Below are 23,530 nucleotides of genomic sequence, written 5' to 3' on the forward strand. Positions count from 1 at the left end.
TATTTCCCACTCCCTTAATTCAGGAATCTTGACATTCCTTTCCCATCCAACCTCAAAATTCACTGTCCTTTGCAGCATCAATATGATCTTGGAACACATCACATTGGTGTAGAATTGTCTGTCTGTAATGGAAGTAAAATAGGAGAGACAGGCTGCCACAAGGATGGTAATTCAAAGAATCTTATTACTTCTCATGGATTATAACCACTCATTTTTTCCCAAGCAAAATGTACTGTCATTATATCTGCCCTTTCTGTCTGAGGTTTGTCTTGGTCTGTTGTGTGCTTCATCACCATTCCCACCAAAATCATTTTTCTAGAACAAACAGCTTTCTAATTTTACTTCCCTATCTGCCTTAAAGATTTTGTAAGTGTCAAGTGAGGCAGGCTTGGGTTTGATCTCCTCTTGTCAGTCAACTCTTAAAGGTTTACATAGTGAGGGAATTTCATCTAGACACCACAACTAAGAGAAAATGATTAGAAAAGGTCTATTCAATCCAGACTTGAACTTCATAAAAAGTGTATTATAAAAATAAACAGGCATATTACAAACCCACCATCATCTTTGATCTACACAAGAGTAATCAATTGTCATTTTCTGTTCAGGCTAACCTTGGCTTTGAGTACTTCCTTTTCACAGTCATTGCTATGCCTGTCATCTTTTGAATGATTCCGGTAACTTTCCAGAGTGGATTCAAGAGTCTCCTTCATCAGCATCACCTCTTCAAGCTCTTGTTGATATTTATGCAACTTGCGCTGCAGCTCATGGTTCTTGAATTCAAGCCGATTAATCTCATGATGGCACCTGGAGCACAAACACAGTTCTGCCTTTTAATGTAAAAATATTTATTCTCTCACTTTTGATGATATTCTTCCTTTTCTATTAATCCACATCATAGTAGAATTTCTACCCTTTATAGATGACCTCAGAAAGTTATTAACAGAATACTTAACTTGTGACAGTATTCAAGCCTGACCTTACTCTCACTGGGTCATTACAAGAATGCAGTTTGCACCAGGGATTACTAAACTGTGACCTTGATAGGAAACCTGAGTTTCAGCTCAACTCTATCCACCAGGTAAACTCAATGGTGCCTTCATTAACAAAGACACTAGACAATTACATTAAGGAAAAAAAAACAGACTATTATGTTAATAATGATTTACTGTAACCTCTCAAACTGTTTAATATACATATTGTGATATTGGGAAAGAAAGACTCTTCTTGGCAATGCTGCTTGAGGAGGAATGTTAGAATGGGCGGCACAGTAGCATAGTGGTTAGCACAACGCTCTACGGTACTGGCGACTTGGGTTCAATTCCCACCACTGCCTGTAAGGAGAGTGTACGTTCTCCCCATGACTGTGAGGGTTTCCTCCAGGTGCTCTGGTTTCCTCCCACAGTCCAAAGACATATTGGTTGGTAGGTTAATTGGTCACTGTTTGGGCTAGGATTAAATTGGGGGGATTACTGGGGGGTGTGGCTCGAAGGGTCATTTCTGCACTTTATCTCAATAACAAATAAATAAATAAAAAGAACAGTTGGGAAAAAATTAACTAAGATAATACCATATTCCTCAGTACCATAATGTGTCAATTACATGGGACTTCACATCATGACCTTCTGATGAAGAATTAAGTGATTAACTGAACTAAATTAAAGAACCAGTCTTGTTCACTGAAAGCTTCACAAACTGAAATATTCCCAGACTGATTTAGCTTCATGTGGCAAGATATAAAGCTACGTATTTTTCTATCTTATACTAAGCTGTCTAATTTCTTTGGTACATTCTGGTAGTTCTTCCTGAAATGATCCCTTTTTATCTATGTGGTCTGCCCTAATAAATACACAGGAAGACTGAAAAAAAGCAGAAAAGGAACTAAGAATCATATCCTTTGGATACCCAAAATATTATGCAGAAAAATGTACATGATAATGATTCAATGCAATTGCATCACAATTGTTTTGAAGGTCTTAATAGAGATATCATTCTTCAATATAATAGAACCAGAAGTTTGTGGTAGGTGGGATGACGTCAAGGACTTTAATTTCAAGAGAGAGAAGAGATTGCAGATATTGGAATCTGGAGCAAAATACAAACTGCTGCAAGAACTCAGAAGGTCGGGGAGCATCTGCAGAGGGAGATGGGACAGGTGACATCTTGGGTCAAGACCCTTTATCTGGACTGAGAAAATAGAGGGGTTTTGCATGCCTGAAGTTAAGGTTTGCACTGGAATGAAGAGTGTGTTTGAACTAAAAGGGAGTGCTTCTTCCAACTTTTTGTTACAGAGATATCTATCTCTCAATAGTTATACATTGGTAGTACTCTTATTAGCAACCTTTCCAGATGAAGCATGGCAAGGTCTGAGGCTGCCACAACAGGAAATACAGGAAATCATGTTATCTACAAAAACCGTGAATACTTTTCATCAATAATAGAGTATTCAGAAACAGCTAGAACAGAAAATGATTAAGTAATATAAATATGAAAAAGGTTTTAGTGAAGTTATACATCCTGTGCCTTTCTTGTTTCATTATCCTTATATGTGTGCTTCAAAATCTTTGAGCTACACAGCAACGTCCTATGTGACAATAGTCTGGCTACTTCCAATCTCACCGATATCTTTGACTCATGAGTACCTCTCAATCCAACTGGCCTAGGTTCACAATACTTGAAAATTCAATTGAAGTTGCAGTCTGAAATCAGTAGCTGTGGTGCATTAGTGAGTGTTATGTCTCACAGGTCATGGTGGGAAGTGATTTGCAACCTACTTGAGGGAAAAGCATCAATGACCTAAATCTGCACAGTAAGTAACAGGGTAGATGGTTTAATAGAATGTTGGCACTTAACTGCTCCACCACTATTTCCAGTTTAAAGGCACAGCAAGGAGTATAACAGCTTTACAAATTCAACAAATTAACTGTAGATATCAAATGTACAGCATTTTGATAATTTGCATTGTAAATTTTGTCTTTTGATGGCTTGGCTGTAACTTATAAGATTGTTTCCAAGAATGGTTCTGTTTGACCAATTTCCTCCTCTCTCCAGTGTTACACCACCAGGTAAGGCCCAATTTGTTTCCAAGACTGTTCGTGTCAAAGGTAATTTGATTTAAGATGCTGTTATCAGAATGAATCAGTAAAAGGTAATCAATTATTACTAGGAGAAAGGGAAATCAACCCAGAGTTTTAATGAGTGTCAAGGAAGAAATCTGGTAAATTGGAGGTGGAGGAGGGATGTCATTGGGTTTGGGATGGTCATTTGGAAGAGTGAAAAATAAATGCTGAAGAAAAACTGCAATTGCATTGACTGGACACCTTGGGCCTTATCTCAGATAATGGGACCAATGCAATAAAAGAGACCTTAGTTTACATCAACTCACATATGTAGCATAATATGTTAACAGTGCTGGTGTACATGCAAATGTGAAGCAATTTACTTACAGAACTACACGATGAATTTGCACTGAATAACTGATCTCAAACTTACACAGTCACCTAACAAAATCATTATGGTGCCCTCAGAGAGTGAGGTAAACGGTTAATATGATAGCACAACCCCAAAAGGGAAAACATCAATACAGTCTAAATAGAGTTAAACATAAAAAACTAGAGGAATATGAATATGGCAGATAGATGGCGGCGCGATGCAATGCGCGCGGCCACTCTGAATGATATTGGATTTGTGAAGTGGGATGCCGTGCACAATCCTGATTTGATGGAGACAGATGTGAAGAAGCATGGAAGAACATCTGGAGAAACTTCTGAAGTGCCTACTTTGCTGCCACTGCTACTGTACGATTGAGAATCTCCGGCGGGGAAGACCCCAAATCCTTGGCTTTGCCTATGGCCTCTTGCGGGGCCGGGGTTGAAGCGCTCGGCAGAGATGGTGCTCGGTGTCGGAGGGCTGGTTGGGGGCGAAATTTTCAGACGGACTCAGAGTCGGCTGTGGTCGGGTGCTTCCAGGATGCTGCATCAGCAAGTTTGCGGCGCTGGAAGCTCATGGAAGTAAGTTTCTCCCTTCAACCGTCTGCATGAGATGATGTGACTTTCGAGAGACTTTGAGACTTTTTTTTTACGTGCCCATGGCCTGTTCTTCATCGAATTACAGTATTGCTTTGCACTGTTGTAACTATATGTTATAATTATGTGGTTATTGTCAGTTTTTTTAGTCTTGATTTGTCTTGTGTTTCTGCGATATCATTCTGGAGGAACAAATTGTATCATTTCTTAATGCATGCATTACTAAATGACAATAAAAGAGGACTGTGTGTCCTCATAATCTAAAAAAAATACAGGAAAATGATATTGAAACAAATGGAGGCTATGGTGAAATAATAATTTTTGAGAATTACCCACAGAATAGACACAGTTACAGGAAGAGCTGGAGATTCTTTATGGACATTTTTAATTATGTGGTAAATTATGGTTTTCCGCATTGTTATATTCTGATTATTGCAGATATCATTTTCCACTGCTTTGATTGCAGATGTCTAGTGGATTTTTGAATAGTTCGTTAAAAAAGATAAGACTTTGAGCAATTTGGCAACTTTACTGCCATTGAGATGGAGATTTTAAGGTAACCTTATATCCTACAAAAATCAGCAGTAAAAGTTAGCAAAGGGGTCTTTATTTTTATAAATTTTATAAGTTTCTCCTTCCTAGCCAAATGATGTGAGCAAAAAATGTGCTGCAAAATTGGATGAAGACAGAAACTAGATACCTGTGAAAACAATGTATGAACTGTCACATCCTGACATTTATGATGTTTTATGCACTCACTGAGAGAATAGTCAAAGGAGAGAGGTAGCTTATGCAGAAACTGCTAGTCAAGCACTGTTAGAAAGTATTTTTAATTATATCTTTTCTAGAAACCATATGTTTTACTAAACTCTGTTAAGAAAAATAAAACAACAGAGAAGCTTTGTGGATATTGAGCAGAGAATATGTAAGTCCCTAAACGTAAATCTGTCATTCATTCTTTGGGATTTTCTTCTGTTTCAAGAATGTCTGCAAAGAGTAAGAATTTCAGGTTGTATATTGTTTACATTCTCTGAAATTAAATGGAACCATTAAATTATTTAAAAATGTCAAAGCAGGATGATGAAGAGAATCACTATGCACATTGGTACCTAATGCCAAACAGGCAGTGAATACCTTGCTTTAAGTCACTTAATAATACCCTATTTTCAATAGAAACATAGAAACATAGAAAATAGGTGCAGGAGTAGGCCATTCGGCCCTTCGAGCCTGCACCGCCATTTATTATGATCATGGCTGATCATCCAACTCAGAACCCCGCCCCAGCCTTCCCTCCATACCCCCTGATCCCCGTAGCCACAAGGGCCATATCTAACTCCCTCTTAAATATAGCCAATGAACTGGCCTCAACTGTTTCCTGTGGCAGAAAACAGTTCTGCCACAGATTCACCACTCTCTGTGTGAAGAAGTTTTTCCTAATCTCGGTCCTAAAAGGCTTCCCCTTTATCCTCAAACTGTGACCCCTCGTTCTGGACTTCCCCAACATCGGGAACAATCTTCCTGCATCTAACCTGTCCAATCCCTTTAGGATTTTATACTTTTCAATCAGATCCCCCCTCAATCTTCTAAATTCCAACGAGTACAAGCCCAGTTCATCCAGTCTTTCTTCATATGAAAGTCCTGCCATGCCAGGAATCAATCTGGTGAACCTTCTTTGTACTCCCTCTATGGCAAGGATGTCTTTCCTCAGATTAGGGGACCAAAACTGCACACAATACTCCAGGTGTGGTCTCACCAAGGCCTTGTACAACTGCAGTAGTACCTCCCTGCTCCTGTACTCGAATCCTCTCGTTATAAATGCCAGCATACCATTCGCCTTTTTCACCGCCTGCTGTACCTGCATGCCCACTTTCAATGACTGGTGTATAATGACACCCAGGTCTCTTTGCACCTCCCCTTTTCCTAATCGGCCACCATTCAGATAATAATCTGTTTTCCTATTTTTGCCACCAAAGTGGATAACTTCACATTTATCCACATTAAATTGCATTTGCCCACTCACCCAACCTATCCAAGTCACCCTGCATCCTCTTAGCATCCTCCTCACAGCTAACACTGCCACCCAGCTTCGTGTCATCCGCGAACTTGGAGATGCTGCATTTAATTCCCTCATCCAAGTCATTAATATATATTGTAAACAACTGGGGTCCCAGCACTGAGCCTTGCGGTACCCCACTAGTCACCGTCTGCCATTCTGAAAAGGTCCCGTTTATTCCCACTCTTTGAGTGACAATATAAGCAAATAGCATGAACTCAAATCATTGGATCAAACAAACTCCACTGAGCTACCTCTAACTTCAAAATAACACTTGCTTTTCACAGCATCATGAAAGGCATTCTTGAGAAAGAAATATCTTGGCATCCTTTTTCCCTTATTTCCAAATCTCGATAGTTCAGGATCTATGCACCTTTTGTGGAGTTGTTCTGTTCTTGGGTGATGGCTGTCATAAATTGAAGGGGATGTATCGGAGCCAATTGATTCTTGTTCCAGATCTTGGTTAAGGTTGTCCTGAGTAAAAGAGATAAACAATGAAAGTGAAATTGGTAATCGCAATAAACAGTGGAGATGAAACCTATTGGTTTAAGAAAGGAGCTGGACTTGGTATGGACCATGATGCTTCCTGCAAGAGAGACGTTGTTATGTGGAGGAGGTGTACAGTCTGACAGCAACTGATTGTCTTAGTTGTTTCTGTTGTGATCGCAAGACTCTGTAGGACATTAATGGTGTGGAATGCTGCGAGTCCAGCTCATTGATTTATTGGCAAACGCAGGGGTGGATGGTGGAGGAGCTGGGTGGCCTTGGTCATAGAGGGGAATAGGCCTCAAGCTGCAGTGTCGCCTGCTTACAGCCACCAAGGGGGAGCGTCTGAGTTGGGCATTTCACAGGAGTGCAGGAGGTGGTGTGGAACAGCATCCATGCTGGAGTCAGTGCTGCCCCCCAATCTCATTCCACCGAGATGCGACACAGAGCGTCACAGGAAGTCATTCCTGCCTGTGGCCATCAAACTTTACAACTCCTCCCTTGGAGGGTCAGACACCCTGAGCCAATAGGCTGGTCCTGGATTTATTTTCTGGCATAATTTACATATTACTATTTAACTATTTATGGTTTTATTACTATTTATTACTTATGGTGCAACCGTAACGAAAACCAATTTCCCCCGGGATCAATAAAGTATGACTACGACTATGACTATTGCTCAGTAGAAGACAGGCTGTATTGCTTTTGACTGCAGACTGCTGCGACATTAATGGATTCAGGTTTTTTGACTTTTTGTGTGACTGTATTTTACTGTTAGCTTATTTATGCTAAATGTGCCTTATGCTGTGCATGTCTTTTGGGACTATATTTTGCAAATGTATATTTCTCTCCCTGATGAGCCCAATTACTACTACGCTCGCTTTGACCGAGGGAACAAGGAGGTCACCCTCAAAGCGGATCTCCCACCTGGTGAACTGCCTATCTCACTTTCCATCTCCGACATTTGTGCCACCCTGAGCAGGGTGAATATACGGAAGGTAGCTGGTCCGGATGGAATACCTGGCCGTGTGCTCAGAATCTGTGCAGGGCAGTTGGCCGGGGTCTTCACGGACATTTTCAATCTGCCCCTGGCCCAGGCAGTTGTCCCCACAAGCTTCAAGATTGCCACCATCGTGCCAGTGCCAAAGCATTCCACTGCCACGGGCCTAAATGACTTCCGCCCAGTTGCACTCACCCCCATCATTGCAAAGTGCTTTGAGAGACTGGTTCTATCACATCTGAAATCCTGTCTGCCCTCTACCCTGGACCCCCATCAATTTGCCTTTCGCATCAACAGGTCTACAGAAGACACCATCTCCACGGCACTTCACTCTGCCCTGACCCACCTGAACAGCCCCAACTCTTACATCAGAATGCTGTTCATTGACTTTAGTTCGGCATTCAATACTGTGATCCCCTCCAAGCTGATCGCCAAAATTTCGCCAGCTTGGTATCAGCTCATCCCTCTGCAATTGGACCTTGGACTTTCTGACTAACAGACCCCAATATGTTTAGTTAGACAACCTCTCCTCCTCCACTCTCACCCTGAACACCGGCGTGCCTCAAGGCTGCGTGCTGAGCCCTCTTCTGTACTCCCTTTTCACCTATGCCTGCGTTCCTGTACATGGTTCTAACTCCATAATGAAGTTCGCAGATGACACCATGGTGGTTGGTCTGATCAGAGGGGATGATGAGACGGCCTACAGGGACGAGGTCCAGCACCTGGCCGCGTGGTGTGCCGACAACAACCTGGCCCTTAACACCCAGAAGACCAAGGAGATCATTGTGGACTTCAGGCATGCTAGGAGCCACACTCACGTCCCCATCTACATCAACAGAGCTGTAGTGGAGCGTGTATCAAGCTTCAAATTCCTTGATGTCCACATTTCCGAGGATCTCACCTGGTCCCTGAACTCCTCCATCCTGATCAAAAAGGCGCAACAGCACCTTTATTTCCTGCGGAGCATCAAGAAAGCTCACCTCTGTCCCAGGATACTGACGGACTTTTACCGCTGTACCATTGAGAGCATACTCACCAACTGCATCTCAGTGTGGTACGGCAATTGTCCCATATTGGACCGCAAAGCACTCCAGTGTGTGATGAAAACTGCCCAGTGGATTATCGGCACCCAATTGCCCACCATTGAGAACATCTACCATAAACACTGCCTGGGCAGGGCGAAAAGCATTATCAGGGATGTATCTCACCCTAACCATGGACTTTTTACTCTTCTCCCATCCGGTAGGCGCCACAGGAGCCTCCGCTCCCGCACCAGCAGGCACAGGAAGAGCTTCTTCCCTGAGGCTGTGACCCTGCTGAACCTCACATCACAGCGCTAAGCAGTATTGCACCCATAATGTACTGTCTCAGTACTTTTATATTTGCATGGTGTAGCACTTACTTTTTAATTCACAGTTATTTTGTAAATGATACTGTTCTTTTGCACTTCTGGTCAGATGCTAATTGCATTTGATTGGCTTTGTATCTGTACTCGGCACAATGACAATAAAGTTGAATCTAATCTAATCTAGTAAGGGATGTCTCTGGTCGCAGATGGGAGGAAATAATCACTTCTTCAGAGCGTAATGGTTGAATATTTTGTGGCTTTCAAACTGAACAGAAATGAAAATAAGATGCAAGCTTCTACCATAAATACAAAGTGAACTGAAGAAGAATATTAAACCAAAGAAAGAAGTACCTTTGTTACTGCCAGTCCTAACAGATTACATCATTGTTACATAATCACCAATACAAATGAACATTAACACATATTAATCTACACCGAGTGCTCATTCATTTTCCAGATAAAAGTAACTACTTTTCATAACCTTTCTTATAAATACTTCTATTTCAGTCATCTCCTGGAAGGACACGTCCCACCCATGGCGCCATTCTGTAATGGGACATTTAGATAATGTAACTTAAGGCCACTGAGACCAAATTTAGCAACTTGATATGTACAGCTCACTACTATACAAGACTAGGCATACTGTAGATGTGTGGTGGAAAGTGTGCCAACTGACTGCATTACGGCCTGATATGGGAACACCAATACCTTTGAGCAGAAAATCCTACAAGAGGTAGTGGGTTCGGCCCAGTACATTACGGGTAAAGCCCTCCCAAACATTGAGCACATCTATGTGCCACATTGCCAGAGAAAAGCAGCATCCATCGTCAAAGATCCTCACCACACCGTTATGCTCTTTTCTCGCTATCTCCATCAGGTAGAAGGTACAGGTGCCTCAGGACTCGCACCACCAGGTTCAAGAACAGCTGCTACTCCTCAACAATCAGGCTCTTGAGCAAAAGAGGATAACTACACTCATTCTATTTCTGAAGTTCCCACAACTGATGGTCTCACTTTAAGGACTCTTTATCTTGTTATTTCATAATATTTGTTTATTGCTATTTATTTATATTTGTATTTCACAGTTTGTTGTTCATTGAACCTGTTTACAGTTACTGTTTTATAGATTTGCTAAGTATGCCCACAGGAAAAAGAATCTCAGGGCTGTACATGGTGACATGTACGTACTCTGATAATAAATTTTACTTTGAACTTTATATATACTAAACAAATAAGAAAGCAGGTTTACTTTACCACTTACCCTAACAAGTAAAACTGAAGATTCATAGGATTTTTTTTTCTTACGAACAGATGGTGAATGACTTTCTATTAAAGGCTGTTCTTGGATATCCAGTTTTTGAACTGGATCCCACTAGGGAAGAGTGAGGAATAATAAAAGAATAATTGATTTTGTATGTGATGTACATATTTTGATAATAAATTTGAACTTTAAACAGTGGGGAAGAAAAAAGATGTCTATTTCATTCGTTGATTCCTGGAGATGAACTTTGCTGCTTCCACCTAAAAATTACATAATACAATTCATGATGGGCTCTGCAGCAGGCTCTCAAGTATATATTTACAGTCAATAGACATCTCTACAGATCAAGGAAGTAGCTAGTAATGGGCAGTTCAGTGCTGGCTGCCATTGGATGACAGCCTGATGACTTCCAGATAACTTTTTCCTGTTTGGTGGTGCAACATTAAAACTTCATTACCTCAGGAATAATGGAACCTATGACTGATGTCTCAAGACAAGGTCCTAATGTACCTGTAGCACTCCAAGAGAAGCAGAATAAGGGGAATTGTGTCACAATTGTGCAGGTCATTCACTCAATGGACTGCTTTCAGAGAGTGATTTAACAAAAAATTGACCCAAATGTTAAGTTAAATTGATTTTAATTTGTATACCATTGATCCATTTTATTGGCAACTTACAACTGTGTCGAAGTCTGCAGACTCGGAAGATGGTTCGATGTGCTCCATGTGGTGAGGATCACTGCCTTGTCCAGTCTGTGATGGTTGGAACTTTTGAAGGCTTCCTACCTGTTCAGAAACATGAAATATACGCGCAAGCATTTACTATAGAGACAATATGAACTGAAGAGGAAAGGTAAGTCAAGGCAAGTCACTTTTTATTGTCATTTCAACCATAACTGCTGGTCCAGAACATAGTAAAAATGAGACAACGTTTTCCAGGACCATGGTGCAACAGAAGAAAAGGAATGAAAGAAAAAGTGAGAGTACATATCCATGTGTGTGAATGAGATAGAGGCTAAAATAAGAAGCAATTGAGAGATTATGTGTATGACAGAAAGACTTTGAATGAGTATCTGAGAAAGAGTGTATTAGATGTTGAAACATTGAGAGAAAGAACATGGGTGAGTGTGAATGTGAGAGGGAATGTTGTGAATGAGTGTGAAAAATTGAGGCAGAGGGTAGTCAGTGTGAGTCAGACAATGAGACAGAATGTATCAGAATCAGGTTTAATATCACTGGCATATGTCATGAAATTTTAAACACAAGAAATTCTGCAGATGCTGGAAATCCTAAGCCACACACACAAAATACTGGAGGAACTCAGTAGTCAGGCAGCATCCATGGAACTGAGCAAACGATCGACATTTTGGGTTGAGACCTTTCTTCAGCACAGGAAAGGAAGGGGGAAGATGTCAGAATAAAAAGGTGGGAGTAGGGGAAAGTGATAGGTGAAGCCAGGTGGGGAGGAAAAGCAAAGGGCTGGAGCAGGAGGAATCTGATAGGAGAGGAGAGTAGACCACAGGAGAAAGAAAAGGCACCGGGGGAGGTGATAGGCTGGTGAGGAGAGGTAAATGGCCAGAATGGGGAATAGAAGAAGAAGGGAGTGGATGAGACTTTTTCAATGACTTTTTTATTACCATAAGGAGAAATCAATGTTATGCAACCAGGTTCATGGCCACCCAGACAGAGTATGAGGTGTTGCTTCCCCACCCTGAGGGTGGCCTCATCTTGGCACAAGAGGTCTTCCAACCAGCCCTTAAATTCACATGGTCTATTTCTGACACCTCTCTCCCCTTTTCTTGATCTCTCTGTCTTATCCCTGCAGACAAACTGTCGACCAACTTTTTTTTATAAACCTACCGATTCCTACAGCTATCTTAATTATACCTCTTCCCACCCAACTCCTGTAAAAATGCTATACCTTTTTTCCCAGTTGCTTCGGCTCTGCCACATCTGTTCCCAGAATGAGGCTTTCCTTTCCAGGACATTAGAGATATCCTTCAAAGAGTGAGGTTTCCATTCTTCCATGATTGATGCTGTCCTCGCCCGCATCTCCTCCATTTTATGAATGTTTGTGTCATCCCATCTTCCCGCTGCCTTAACGAGGACAGACTTCCTCCTGTCCTTACCTAGCACCCCTTGAGCCTCTGCATCCAACACATCATTCTCTGCAACTTCCGCCATCTCCAAAGGGATCCTACCATCAAACACATTTTTACCTCCACCACCCCCCCATGCAGGGATCTGTGATTCCTTTGTTCATTCTTCCCTCCCCACTACTCTCCCTCCCAGCATTTATCCCTGCAAGCAGCCAAAGTGCCACACCTGCCCATTCACCTCCATTCAGAACCCCAAACAGTTCTTCCAGGTGAGGCAACACCTCACCTGCGAATCTGCTGGCTTCGTCTATTGTGTCCGGTGCTTCCAATGCAGACTCCTCTACTGGTAAGACCTGACGTAAATTGGGAACTCGTTCGTCAAGCACCTCCGCTCCATCTGCCAAAAGCAGAACTTCCCGGTGGCCAAACATTTAAACTCTGATTCCCATTCCCATTACATGTTGGTCCATAGTCTCCTCTTGCACTAGGATGAGGCCCCCCTCAGGGTGGAAGAGCAACACCTTATATTCCAACTGGCATCTTTTCACCTCTTTATCACTTATCCCTGGTGCCCATCTTCCTTCCCCTTCTCCTCTGCTATTGGATTTGTTCCTCTCCAGCCCTTTATGTTTCCTGCCCACCTGGCTTTACCTATCACCTTTTAGCTTTCTCTCACACCATCTTTTTATTCTGGCATCTCCCCCCTTCCTTTCCAGTCGTGAAAAAGGGTCTCAGTCCGATATGTCAATCGTTTGTACATTTCCATGGATGCTGCCTGAACTGCTGAGTTCTTCCAGCATTTTGTGTGTGTGGTCATGAAATCTGTTGTTTTGCATTGCAGTACATAATAATAGAAAAACCTGTAAATTACAATAAGAAATATATATAAAAAAATTAAATACGCTGTGCGAAATGAGAACAAAAATAAAGTGTTCCTGGGTTCTCATCAAAAGTCCTTTTTTCCAGTCCTGATGAGGGGTCTTGGCCCAGTTGAATATTTACTCTTTTCTATAGATGCTGCCTGGTCTGCTGAGTTCCTCCAGCATTTTGCTTGTGTCGCTTGCATTTCCAAAATCTGCAGATTTTCTCAGCTTAAATCTATCTAAGGAATTTGCCTTATCTCAACAATAAAAGCGATGGATTTTTCAGAGGCGCCATCTTTATTCCTTTTGTCTTTGCATTCTTTGCTGTTTATTTACCTCTTAGCATTGTTTCTCAGTTCTTTATGTAGGCTGCTTAGTATTTGTATGTTTGTTTGAACTCTAAAATAAATGATCATTAGAATTAAGACAGCTCGTCATTCCCGATTCCAGAAGAACACTAAGGAACAGAAAATAAACAAAGATCCAACACCAGCTACAAAATATTCTATAGTTACTCATCCAGGCTACTTCAATAGCACTTCTCAAAATGATTACCTTTACCTCTACCGCTAAGGAGGACTAGATTCCTCATCAAGTGCGAAATACTCAGAACCAGAAGGGCACGTATCTCATTGATACAAAATGCAATCTAAAGTGTTCTTTTAATCAGTTGTTATAGTCATGATGGGATTTAGGATTCTTTGCATTATTTCCCTGCCCTAGCCTCCCTCTCAAGTTTTAATGTTGTTAAAGAGAGATAACTGTAGTACATAAACCTTCGGAATTCCCAGACAAAGTTGAAATATTCCAATGAATGGAATTTTGAGGGTGAATGGAGATGAAATGTGTCTAGTTTCCTTACATAGTGGAGTGGAAAATGTTTGCTCTCTGACATTTGTGACGCCAAACCAAGTTATCGGGCGATTGATGCTAATGAGAGAGATAAAGAGAGACAATGGAGAAACGTTCAAAATGCTAATGAGAGAGGTGAGAGAGATTAACAGAAAAGAAACACAATTCAGAATATTGACAGACCAGTTGCTTTGAACCTGAACTGTTTGAAGTTTGATGGACAGGCGATACCCCAGCAGGAAAGTAAAAAGAGCAGGTTCGCTAGCCACGGGACGCACCACGAGATCATGAGATAACGAGATCCTGGAAGAGCGGTGTGCCCCCACAAGTCGGTACGAGTTTGGAGGTCCGGTTCGCGGGAACCGACCATAGACTCACAGGGTGTAAAGGTACGATCGGTGGGAACCTGGCGTGTGTGTCTGCCCTTGCTTGGGTGCCGGGTTCACCGTGGAAGAACAGTCGTATCCGGAACAGAGGGGTCATAGTTGGTGACCACAGTGGGATAGAAGACATAAAAGGGTCCACCTGAAACCAACTGCGAAGACATCAAAGGTCTGCTGGAAACAAACTGCATCCCCCGCCTCTCTCTCTCTCTCTCCAACGGCACAACAGCGATTACTGCGAACTGTACTAAGCTGAACTGAACTCTGCGTTACAAGACTGATCATTTTACCCCTAGACTGCGATAGAGCTTGGTTTGATTCCTATTACCCTAGTTCTGTGTACATGTGTGTATTATCATTGCTAACCTGTTGCATTTATATCCTTACGATTAGAGTACTGTGTTACTCATTTCTTTAATAAAACTTTATTAGTTCCTAGTAATCCAGACTCCAACAAGTGGTCCATTTCTGCTGGTTTGGCAACCCAGTTACGGGGTACATAACACATTAAAGTATGAACATCCAATTTTTTGAAAGAAAAGCAGAACTTTTATGACTGGTTGCATTACCACCAGTTATGGAGGCTCCAATGCACAGATTCAAAAGGGGCTACAGAGGGTTGTAGATTCAGCCACCTCCATCAGCAGCAGATGCCTCCCCACCTTATGAAGGTGGCATCCATTATTAAGGGCCTTCACCACTCAGAACATGCCTTCTTCTCATTACTTCTATCAAGGAGAATGTACAGGAGCCTGAAGACTCACACTCATGGTTAGCAGTAGCTTCTTCCCCTCTGTCATCAGATTTCTGAATGGTCCATGAACACTACTTTGCTATTTCTCTTTTTTTATGTAACTTATAGTTATAACTTATGTCTTGCACTATACTGCTGTCACAAAACAACAAAATTCACAACATATGTCATGACAATAACCCTTTTTCTGAAACTGAACGGCCAGGGCTGTAGTTTTTAGCATTTAATGTTCACAATCCTATATGTATTTCAGCTTTCTAGTTAAGAATGAGAAGCCAAGTTGTTCTCCCTAGAGCAAAGAGTGATTTTAATGGCAGTGTATGGGATTATGCCATTGGAAGGAAGCAATTAAGGGAGACCCTTTTTTAAACCCTCCACAACAGCTCTAGCAAACTGCAAGGATATTAGTCCCCCTCAGGTGTAGGTGTAACCCATTCTTTTTGTAACACTGAACTTAGCTCCTGGATCTACCAGGCATTGCCTTTAAAATCATTCCTGGTGCTTCTTGGTAGAGAAGCCAAAAGTCTCCTCACACTGCTAATTATGGTGGACTTCACATCTATGTCTATTTTATGGCTGGTGAGCCTGACATCAATAGTAGGAAAATTATTGGAAAGTATTCTAAGGGATGGATAGATGAGCATTTGGATAGACAGGGACTGATTAAGGATAACCAGCATGGCTTCATGCATGGCAAGCTGTGTCTAACCAATCTTACAGAGTTTTTTGAGAAAGTTACCAGGAAAGTTAATAAAGGAAAGGCAGTGGATGTTGTCTACATGGACCTTAACAAGGCATTTGACAAAGTTCCACATACAAGGTTGGTCAATAAGTTTCAGTTGCTAGGCATTCAGGATGAGGTAGTAAACTGGATTAGACATTGACTTTGTGGGAGAAGCCAGAGAGTGGCAGCATATGGTTGCCTTTCTGACTGAAGGTCTGTGACTCGTGGAGTGCTGTAGGCATCAGGGCTGGGTTTGTTGTTGTTTGTCTGCTATGTAGATGTATCAACCATGTGGATGATACTGTGGATAACTGGATTAGCAAATTTGCAGATGACAGCAAGATTGGGGATGTGGTGGACAGCAAGGAAGATTATCATGGCTTACAGTGGGATTTGGACTAGCTGGAAAAATGGACTGAAAAATGGCAGATGGAATTTAACACGGAGAAGTGCGAGGTGTTGCACTTTGGTAGGACCAACCAGGGTAGGTTCTGCACAGTGAATAAGCAGGGTACTGAGAAGTGTGGTGGAACAAAAGGATCAGGGAATATGTGTCCATAATTCACTGAAAGTAGCATCACGGGGTTGTAAAGAATGCTTTTGGCACATTGACCTTCATAAATCAAGGTACTGAGTACAGGAAATGAGATGTTATATTGAAATTGTGTAAGACATTTGTGAGGCTTAATTTGGAGTATTTTGTGTAGTATTGGTCACCTACCTATGAAAAAGATATAAATAGGGTTGAAAGAGTACAGAGAAAATTTACGAGGATGTTGCCGGGTCTGTAGAACCTGAGTTATCAGGAAAGATTTAATGGGTTAGGACTGTATTCGTTGGAACATAGACGATTGAGAGGAGATTTAATATACAAAATTATGAGGAATGTAGATAGGGAAAATCCAGGAAAGGCTTTTTCTAATGAAGTTGGGTGAGTTAGAAGTCATGGGTTAAGGGTGAAAGGTGAAAAGTTTAAGGAGGACATGAGGTAGGGTTGCCAAATTTCTCACTCCCAAATAAGGGACAAAAGTAGCAGTCAAATACAGGACACTTGTGTTTACCCCGAAAGAGACTACCATGACCATGAAGCCTTGCGCGGGCACCTGTGTGCACATACATGACGTGCGCATACGTGCTGATTTTTTTCTACAAATCAGTTTTGTCTTAATCTTTCCAATTCTGCTACACTGTACATACATTATTTCTACTTTATATAGGCTGTGTATTTATCATATCATTCCTGCTTTTATTATATGTTAGTGTTATTTTAGGTTTTATGTGTTATTGGTATGATTTGGTAGGTTATTTTTTGGGTCTGGGAACGCTCAAAAATTTTTCCCATATAAATTAGTGGTAATTGCTTCTGCACTTTATGCCATTTCAGCTTATGAACAATTTCACAGGAATGCTCTACATTAGCGGGGGAAATACAGGACGAGGGTGGTCCCATATGGGACAAGCCAATTTAGCCCAATATACGGGATGTCCCGGCTAATACAGGACAGTTGGCAACCCTAACATGAGGGGAAACTTCTTCACTCAGAAGGTAGTGAGAGTGTGGAATAAGCTGCCAGCATAAATAGTAGTGAGCTCAATTTCAAAGTTTAAGAGAACTTTGGATAGGTACATGGATGGTAGGGGTATAGATGGCTATGGTCCCAGTGCAGGTCAATGGGAGCAGTTTAAGTGGCTCGGCACCAGACACGATGGGCTGTACTGACACTATGACACTATGGTTTGTGCTAGTTGAGGGTGAACAAAATGACTGTGACCCACTGCTTCCATAATAACAGTGTAGTTTTTATTCACTTAGACTCAAAGGGCATCTCCTTCACCAAGTCATGTTCTTTACCAGCAAATCCACAAAAAATGCAAACTCAGTACAAACTAATAACAAAGCTGCTTTGTTATCACACAGTTTTCTTAATCTTTCTTGCCCCAGTACTGTGTCTGAAGCCCAGCAATCTTTCTGATGGAATAGAGCTAATTTATGGGACATTTCACTTACGCTGCCTCCACACTACAACTGTCAGTTAGTGAACCATAGTGTACAGATATAAATGCATGGCAGTCAAGCTCTGAGACATATCAACTTGCAGAATACGAATGGGCCTTTCACTTAACCCCTGAAAATTCTGTCTCACTGTCACAGTACCCTGTGACAAAAAAAAAGGCCTGTGATGACATCCTGTTGAAGTAGAATCATTTCCAGAAGACATTGATGATGAAATTCATTTTCGTTATGTTATAATCTTTGGCTGTCGGGGACAAAACTGCTTGAAAATCAAAACCACAAACATAGCATATAACTTCTGGCCTACTGGGCAGAAGATCACTGCCCACTTATATATTTCAGCATGAGCCTCAAAGCACTGGAAACATTGTTTCTGTAAAATCCTCTAAATCTATTGGCCAGATGGGTAGGCCAGATATCAGAGCTCTCTCATGGCAAGAAATTAATGGAGGAATGGAATCAAGGATGCTTTCAAGGCCTCTTTAGGGAGGGAGGGAATGTTGACTCAGACCACGAGAGGCCTGCGTCGGGCATTTTCATGCCTTACAAGGCGCAGTTTGGAAGTCTGTGTGGGGCACCACTCCTCGTACAGACACTAGAGCAATGTGTGATTAAGTGCTTTGCTTAAGGACACAAACATGCTGTCACAGCTGAGGTTCGAACTAGCGACCTTCAGATCACCAGACGAACGCCTTAACCACTTGACCACGTGCCTCTTTAACAGAAGTGTAATATTCTTATCAACTCATAATCCCTAGCCCAAGAGCACTCGGTGGCCACTATGCAATTGTGATGGCCTTGATAACTCTCATCTATGTGTTGAAAGAATACAAAAGCCCAACAGAAACATGAAAGGAACTCACCACCTTCTACACATTCAACATATTAAATGACTCCTGCTCCACCTACAACAGAGTCTGCAGATCCCATACTGGTCTCTTTAGACACCTCAGAACCCACCTACCTCGAGTGGAAGCAAGCCATCGCAATCCTAAGAAAGGGACGAGATCGCATGTGGTTTAGATAATGGAGATAAAAGGAAATTGTTCTCATAAGTGGTCAGTGAAAGTACCAGGGAAACAAGATTTTGGACAGAGGATGTGAAGAATATATTCAGCAAGTAGTTATGGATTTTGTTGCTTGTAATGTTGATTAAATCAGAACCAATTTTGAGCATTCAACTTGCATGCAATATTTCTGAATATTTCCAATTTCCTCAGGAAGAGCTTAATTCTACATTTCTCTAAAAGATCAATTCCAAAAGAACCACAATTTTTCAACCCTTTTCATTAGCCAAACACTCCGGATGTCTGGGACAGGAACCCATTAAGAATCAGGCAACTTAATGAAAAACAGTTAACATTTTTTTAAAAATTCTATTATCTAGAAGAACAGCCCTAAGTTAGAATTTGTCTTTTATGCTACCTCATTGGATAGGAGATTAGTCAATCATTTTATACCTTTACGCACCTTATATCAGCCAGCTCTGATCATTTTGAACGTTTCCACTACAGTCATGTCAAACTGGCAAATAAAACCACAAACATTCTACCAATTTGACTAGCATCACTTGTGCAGGAAATATGTCTTTATTTCTTCTGAGACCACATCACAATGACATCACAGAGCACCTCTGCTCGCCAGGATGACACAACACAGAAGTTTTCAAGTTTTCTTTTGTAAGGGTTCACCTTTCAATTCTGAAGGACAATGTCGCTATACAAAAAAAAGGTGCTATAATCATCTGAAAATAAATCATGATTGTATGACATTAGAAAAGTCAAGGCAGAAATCTCATCTTACGGATTCCCTTGGAATGTATGATATTGCATTCTGACAGAATTTTTACTTATATTACAGGTTTGATTTGGAAAAATATTTTAAGTGTGGAATTTATGAATTTCTAAAATTATTTCTCAATTTTTCAGCATCATGACATTTATTACCCAACGTACTTGTCAGTTTTATATGATAGAGCAATGTAATAGGCCACTTCCAAAGTGTCAATCCTGTTTGTGTGAAATTAGAGTCATGTGTCAGGCCAAAAACATAAGTTCAGAGTACCTTCATTGTTAATAGATGTTGTATACAAATACTTTTATTCCAGGGTTTATTTTAATTTCAATTAAATTCAAAAACAATTTTAAGTTCAATTGCGATAGCTATATTCACAGTATTTGTACTAACTAAGCATGCCTCAATATGATCATAAGAATGCGTTATGATACATGCTTAAACACCAATACTATGTGCATTGAGGGTTTCATTCCTCAATAATTGGGGTCTCCTAGGTTGATGCCGCTAAAAAAACAAACAAACACTTCACATGAGTTTGTCACAGTCACCTATTTCACTTCTTACTCCTGGCTCGGCCTCCCCTACATCGATGAGACCCGGCACAGGACAAGGGACCGTTTTGTTGAGCACTTATGCTTTGTCCCCTCCACTGCCGTGATGAGGGCAAACTCAGGTTGGAGGAACAACACCTCATGTTCCATGTGGGTAGTTTCCAATCTGATGGCATGAATATTGATTTCTCTCACTTCTGGTAATTTCTCCCTCCTTCTCTCTTTTTCCATTTCTCATCCTGGTTACCTTCCCACCCCTTCTCTTCTCACTTGTCCATTACCCCCCTCTGGTTCCCCACCTCTTCCTTGTTCTTCCTTGCTCACTGTCCTTGTACCAGATTCCTTCTTCTTCAGCCGTTTTCTTCTGCCACCTTTTTTACGTCATCATCCCACCCACCTTCCCCCTCACTTGATTTCAGCTATCATCTACCAGCTTGTAATCCTTCTCTTTCCCTTTCTCCAACCTTGTTATCCTGGTTTCTACACCCTTCCCCTTTCTTCCAGTCCTAATGAAAGGTGTCAGCCCAAAACATCAACAGCATTTTGAATGTGTAACCCACCAAAATTAGTATACTTCTAAAGTTTCTTTGTTATAAAAAATAAGCAATAGGAAAAGATATAAAACAAATTACAGTTTTTATAAACACAATGCAGATGCTAGAAATCCAGAGCAACACATGCAAAATGGTTTCCTCGTTTATGAAAAATTTTATCTTTAGTTAAAGGGTGGGTTTTCTTCTTCATCACTGATAAAGGAAGTAAATATTTTGTTTGATCCTAAAAGAATGCATCTAGTTATCATTTAAATAAAATCAGATGTGTTCTATAAGCAGCCAGTACCTTTTCTCACTGCCAAACTATGTGAACAAAAATCACCTGAATAGTCATTAATACATGATATTCCACATACTCTATTGCTGTCCTCTTCTATCTGTAAAATTTAATTCCCTTTCTCACCTGTAACCTTTCTTAACCTTCCAGTACTTCTCAAATTAAAAAGTACACTTTTCTTACTTATTTAGCATACTTACTTTAACTATGTTAATGGTCTCAGCCAGAAACACTGACTGTCCATTCTTTTCCATAGATGCTGCCTGACCTGCTGAGTTCCTCCAGCATTTTGTGTGTGTTGCTTTGGATTTCCAGCATCTGCAGATGTTCTTGTGTTTATTTTACTTACTGGCCTGTTACTCCCTCAACTTATTCTCTTTCACACAGTCTCAGAACTGAAATTCCTCATATCCATCAGGACTTCTTCCTTTAAATCATTAAAATTATTACCTGTCATTACTTTCTGATTTACTCTATCTTTGACACGCCTCAGTGCAGATCTGAGATCAGGAATTTGTTTCTTAACAATAAAAAGCTTTATCCAAATGTAGAATACTGACAATCTTGAATGCAATTACAACAATTTTTGACTTTTTCTAGCAAACTTGATCTTGAGGATGGTGTACCATTCAAATAGGCTAAAGAATATAATTCTATAAATATAATTTTCTAGATCACAGCTCAGAGTCTTGGATACATAAAATCTAAAATAATCATTTGTACTGAAAAAAAATGTTTGCCCACAATAGTGCAAGTAACTTACTGTTTCTAAGAGAGATTTCCGTTCAATTTTCAACGATTGTACACGATGGCGTAATGTGTTAATTTCTTGATCCAGTCGACTGTTCTCTTCTTTTGCTTTGTCTAGTTCCATGAAATCTGTGAAAAAAACAAGGAGACTTGATTTTCTTTCAGACTGCGTCATCCCTTCCTCAGACTCATTCACCTCCTCTGCAGATGGTCTTTTCCTTTTCTCAGGCACTTCCTTCACAACTACATCCATGGGTGGTTCCTTTCTGGTGTTAGGTACTTGCTTTTCTTCTGTGGAAGCTTCTTTGTTTTTCCCAAATATTTGCTTCTTTCTTGCAGCTAATTGCTTCTCGCTTACAGATGCTCGTCTATTTTTCCCTTTCTGCTCTTCTGCAGTGAATATTTTCGAATCCACACCATACTTATCCGAATCCACATCATCTTCAGACAATTTTTTACCTTTTATTGAAAACAGTGACTCAATTATAGCAGTTTTCTTCCTATTTCCAGACATTTTCTCATGTACAGCAACCAGGTCCTTTGGTGCCATAAAACAAATCCCCTTCTGTTATGTCTGAGGCATCCAGCATTTAGCTTGGAGTTCCATATTGCTCCAAAATTTATATATCAGTGCATCAGAGAGGAAAGGATAACATTTTGGGCCAATCACTGGGACATTATTAGCTTTATATTTATCATTGGCCATGTAGCTATGAGAAGTCAACAGCCTAACAGCTACAGATTAAGAAAAACTTTTAGTGTATAAATTAACACGGCCATCATGCAGCAGTGATGTCATGCTTTATGATGTAAACGTGTTCTTTCTCCTTTTCCTGAAGACTGGTGACATTTCAGGTTGTGTCTTTTAAGTATTGGATAGCTGAGTTCAGCGAGGAGTAGCAATGTTTTGGCACATATGGGTTATGGCCTCTTCTCAAAAGAAGAGTTAACATATGAACTAACGGATCTCTACTACCACATAAAATAATACTGAAAGCATGGTTACCAACCTGACTTGGGTATGGGCACAGAACTCCAGGTATTCAACACACTTGTATGAACAAATATGAGGTAGGTCTGACATTTTAGGACTATTTCTAACCCAAAGTATGCTTTTTCTTACCTTCTCTCCTTAAAATAATGTGATTTGTTGGATAATGTTGTTCCATACACCTTGGAGCTTCCGCATGTACAAACTTAATCAAATCTTAGTTGAGCAAGTGGGAGCTATCCTTAGTCTTGTTCAGGGCCAGTGACCATAGCTGCACATTTTCCAGTAAAAGGTCTTGAGAAGCCTGGCCAATTTTTCCCTCTCATTTTCTGACTGAAATAATCTGACACTAACTAGAAGTCAGCTAGTGCTCTATGGAGATCATACTTTAATATAAGTGAAAACACATTTACAGCATCCTTTTTGATCTCATTGCCATTTACATTTTTACAGTGGAGTTCATTGAACACAAAGAGCTACATCCCACCAATTCTTCCTGAGTCAGAATAAGACCAGAAAATACAACAGCATTTTTAAAATAAGCTTGGCACACTGAAAACAAATTAATAAAAGAATTCTATTTACATAATAGACAAAGGTTGAGGTTGATGGTTCTAAAATACTTTAATAACATGGATAATTGGAGTGCCTTGAATTTGTTTACAATGTTTTATGATGTAATAAATCTGTAGAATTCCACAAAATTCTTAACACCACACCACTGGTATTGGATAGCTACATCCATGATGTCC

The 23,530-nt window shown here is 40.7% G+C and overlaps 1 protein-coding gene across 1 annotated transcript in view; it reads right to left on the minus strand.

Annotated features, from left to right (window-relative positions):
- The window catches only part of LOC134337819 (coiled-coil domain-containing protein 30-like), a 119,505-nt gene that overhangs the window by 53,777 nt on the left and 42,198 nt on the right, over nt 1–23,530 (minus strand). Inside the window, exons 7-10 of the mRNA XM_063033087.1 lie at nt 21,801–21,916; nt 10,848–10,955; nt 6,449–6,549; nt 612–804 (exon numbers count right to left, since the gene is read on the minus strand). Coding sequence (XP_062889157.1) covers nt 612–804; nt 6,449–6,549; nt 10,848–10,955; nt 21,801–21,916 — 518 coding nt within the window. The remainder of the gene's footprint in view (nt 1–611; nt 805–6,448; nt 6,550–10,847; nt 10,956–21,800; nt 21,917–23,530) is intronic.

This window comes from Mobula hypostoma, chromosome 25, assembly GCF_963921235.1.
Source record: "Mobula hypostoma chromosome 25, sMobHyp1.1, whole genome shotgun sequence".
NCBI classification, from domain to species: Eukaryota; Metazoa; Chordata; class Chondrichthyes; order Myliobatiformes; family Myliobatidae; genus Mobula; species Mobula hypostoma.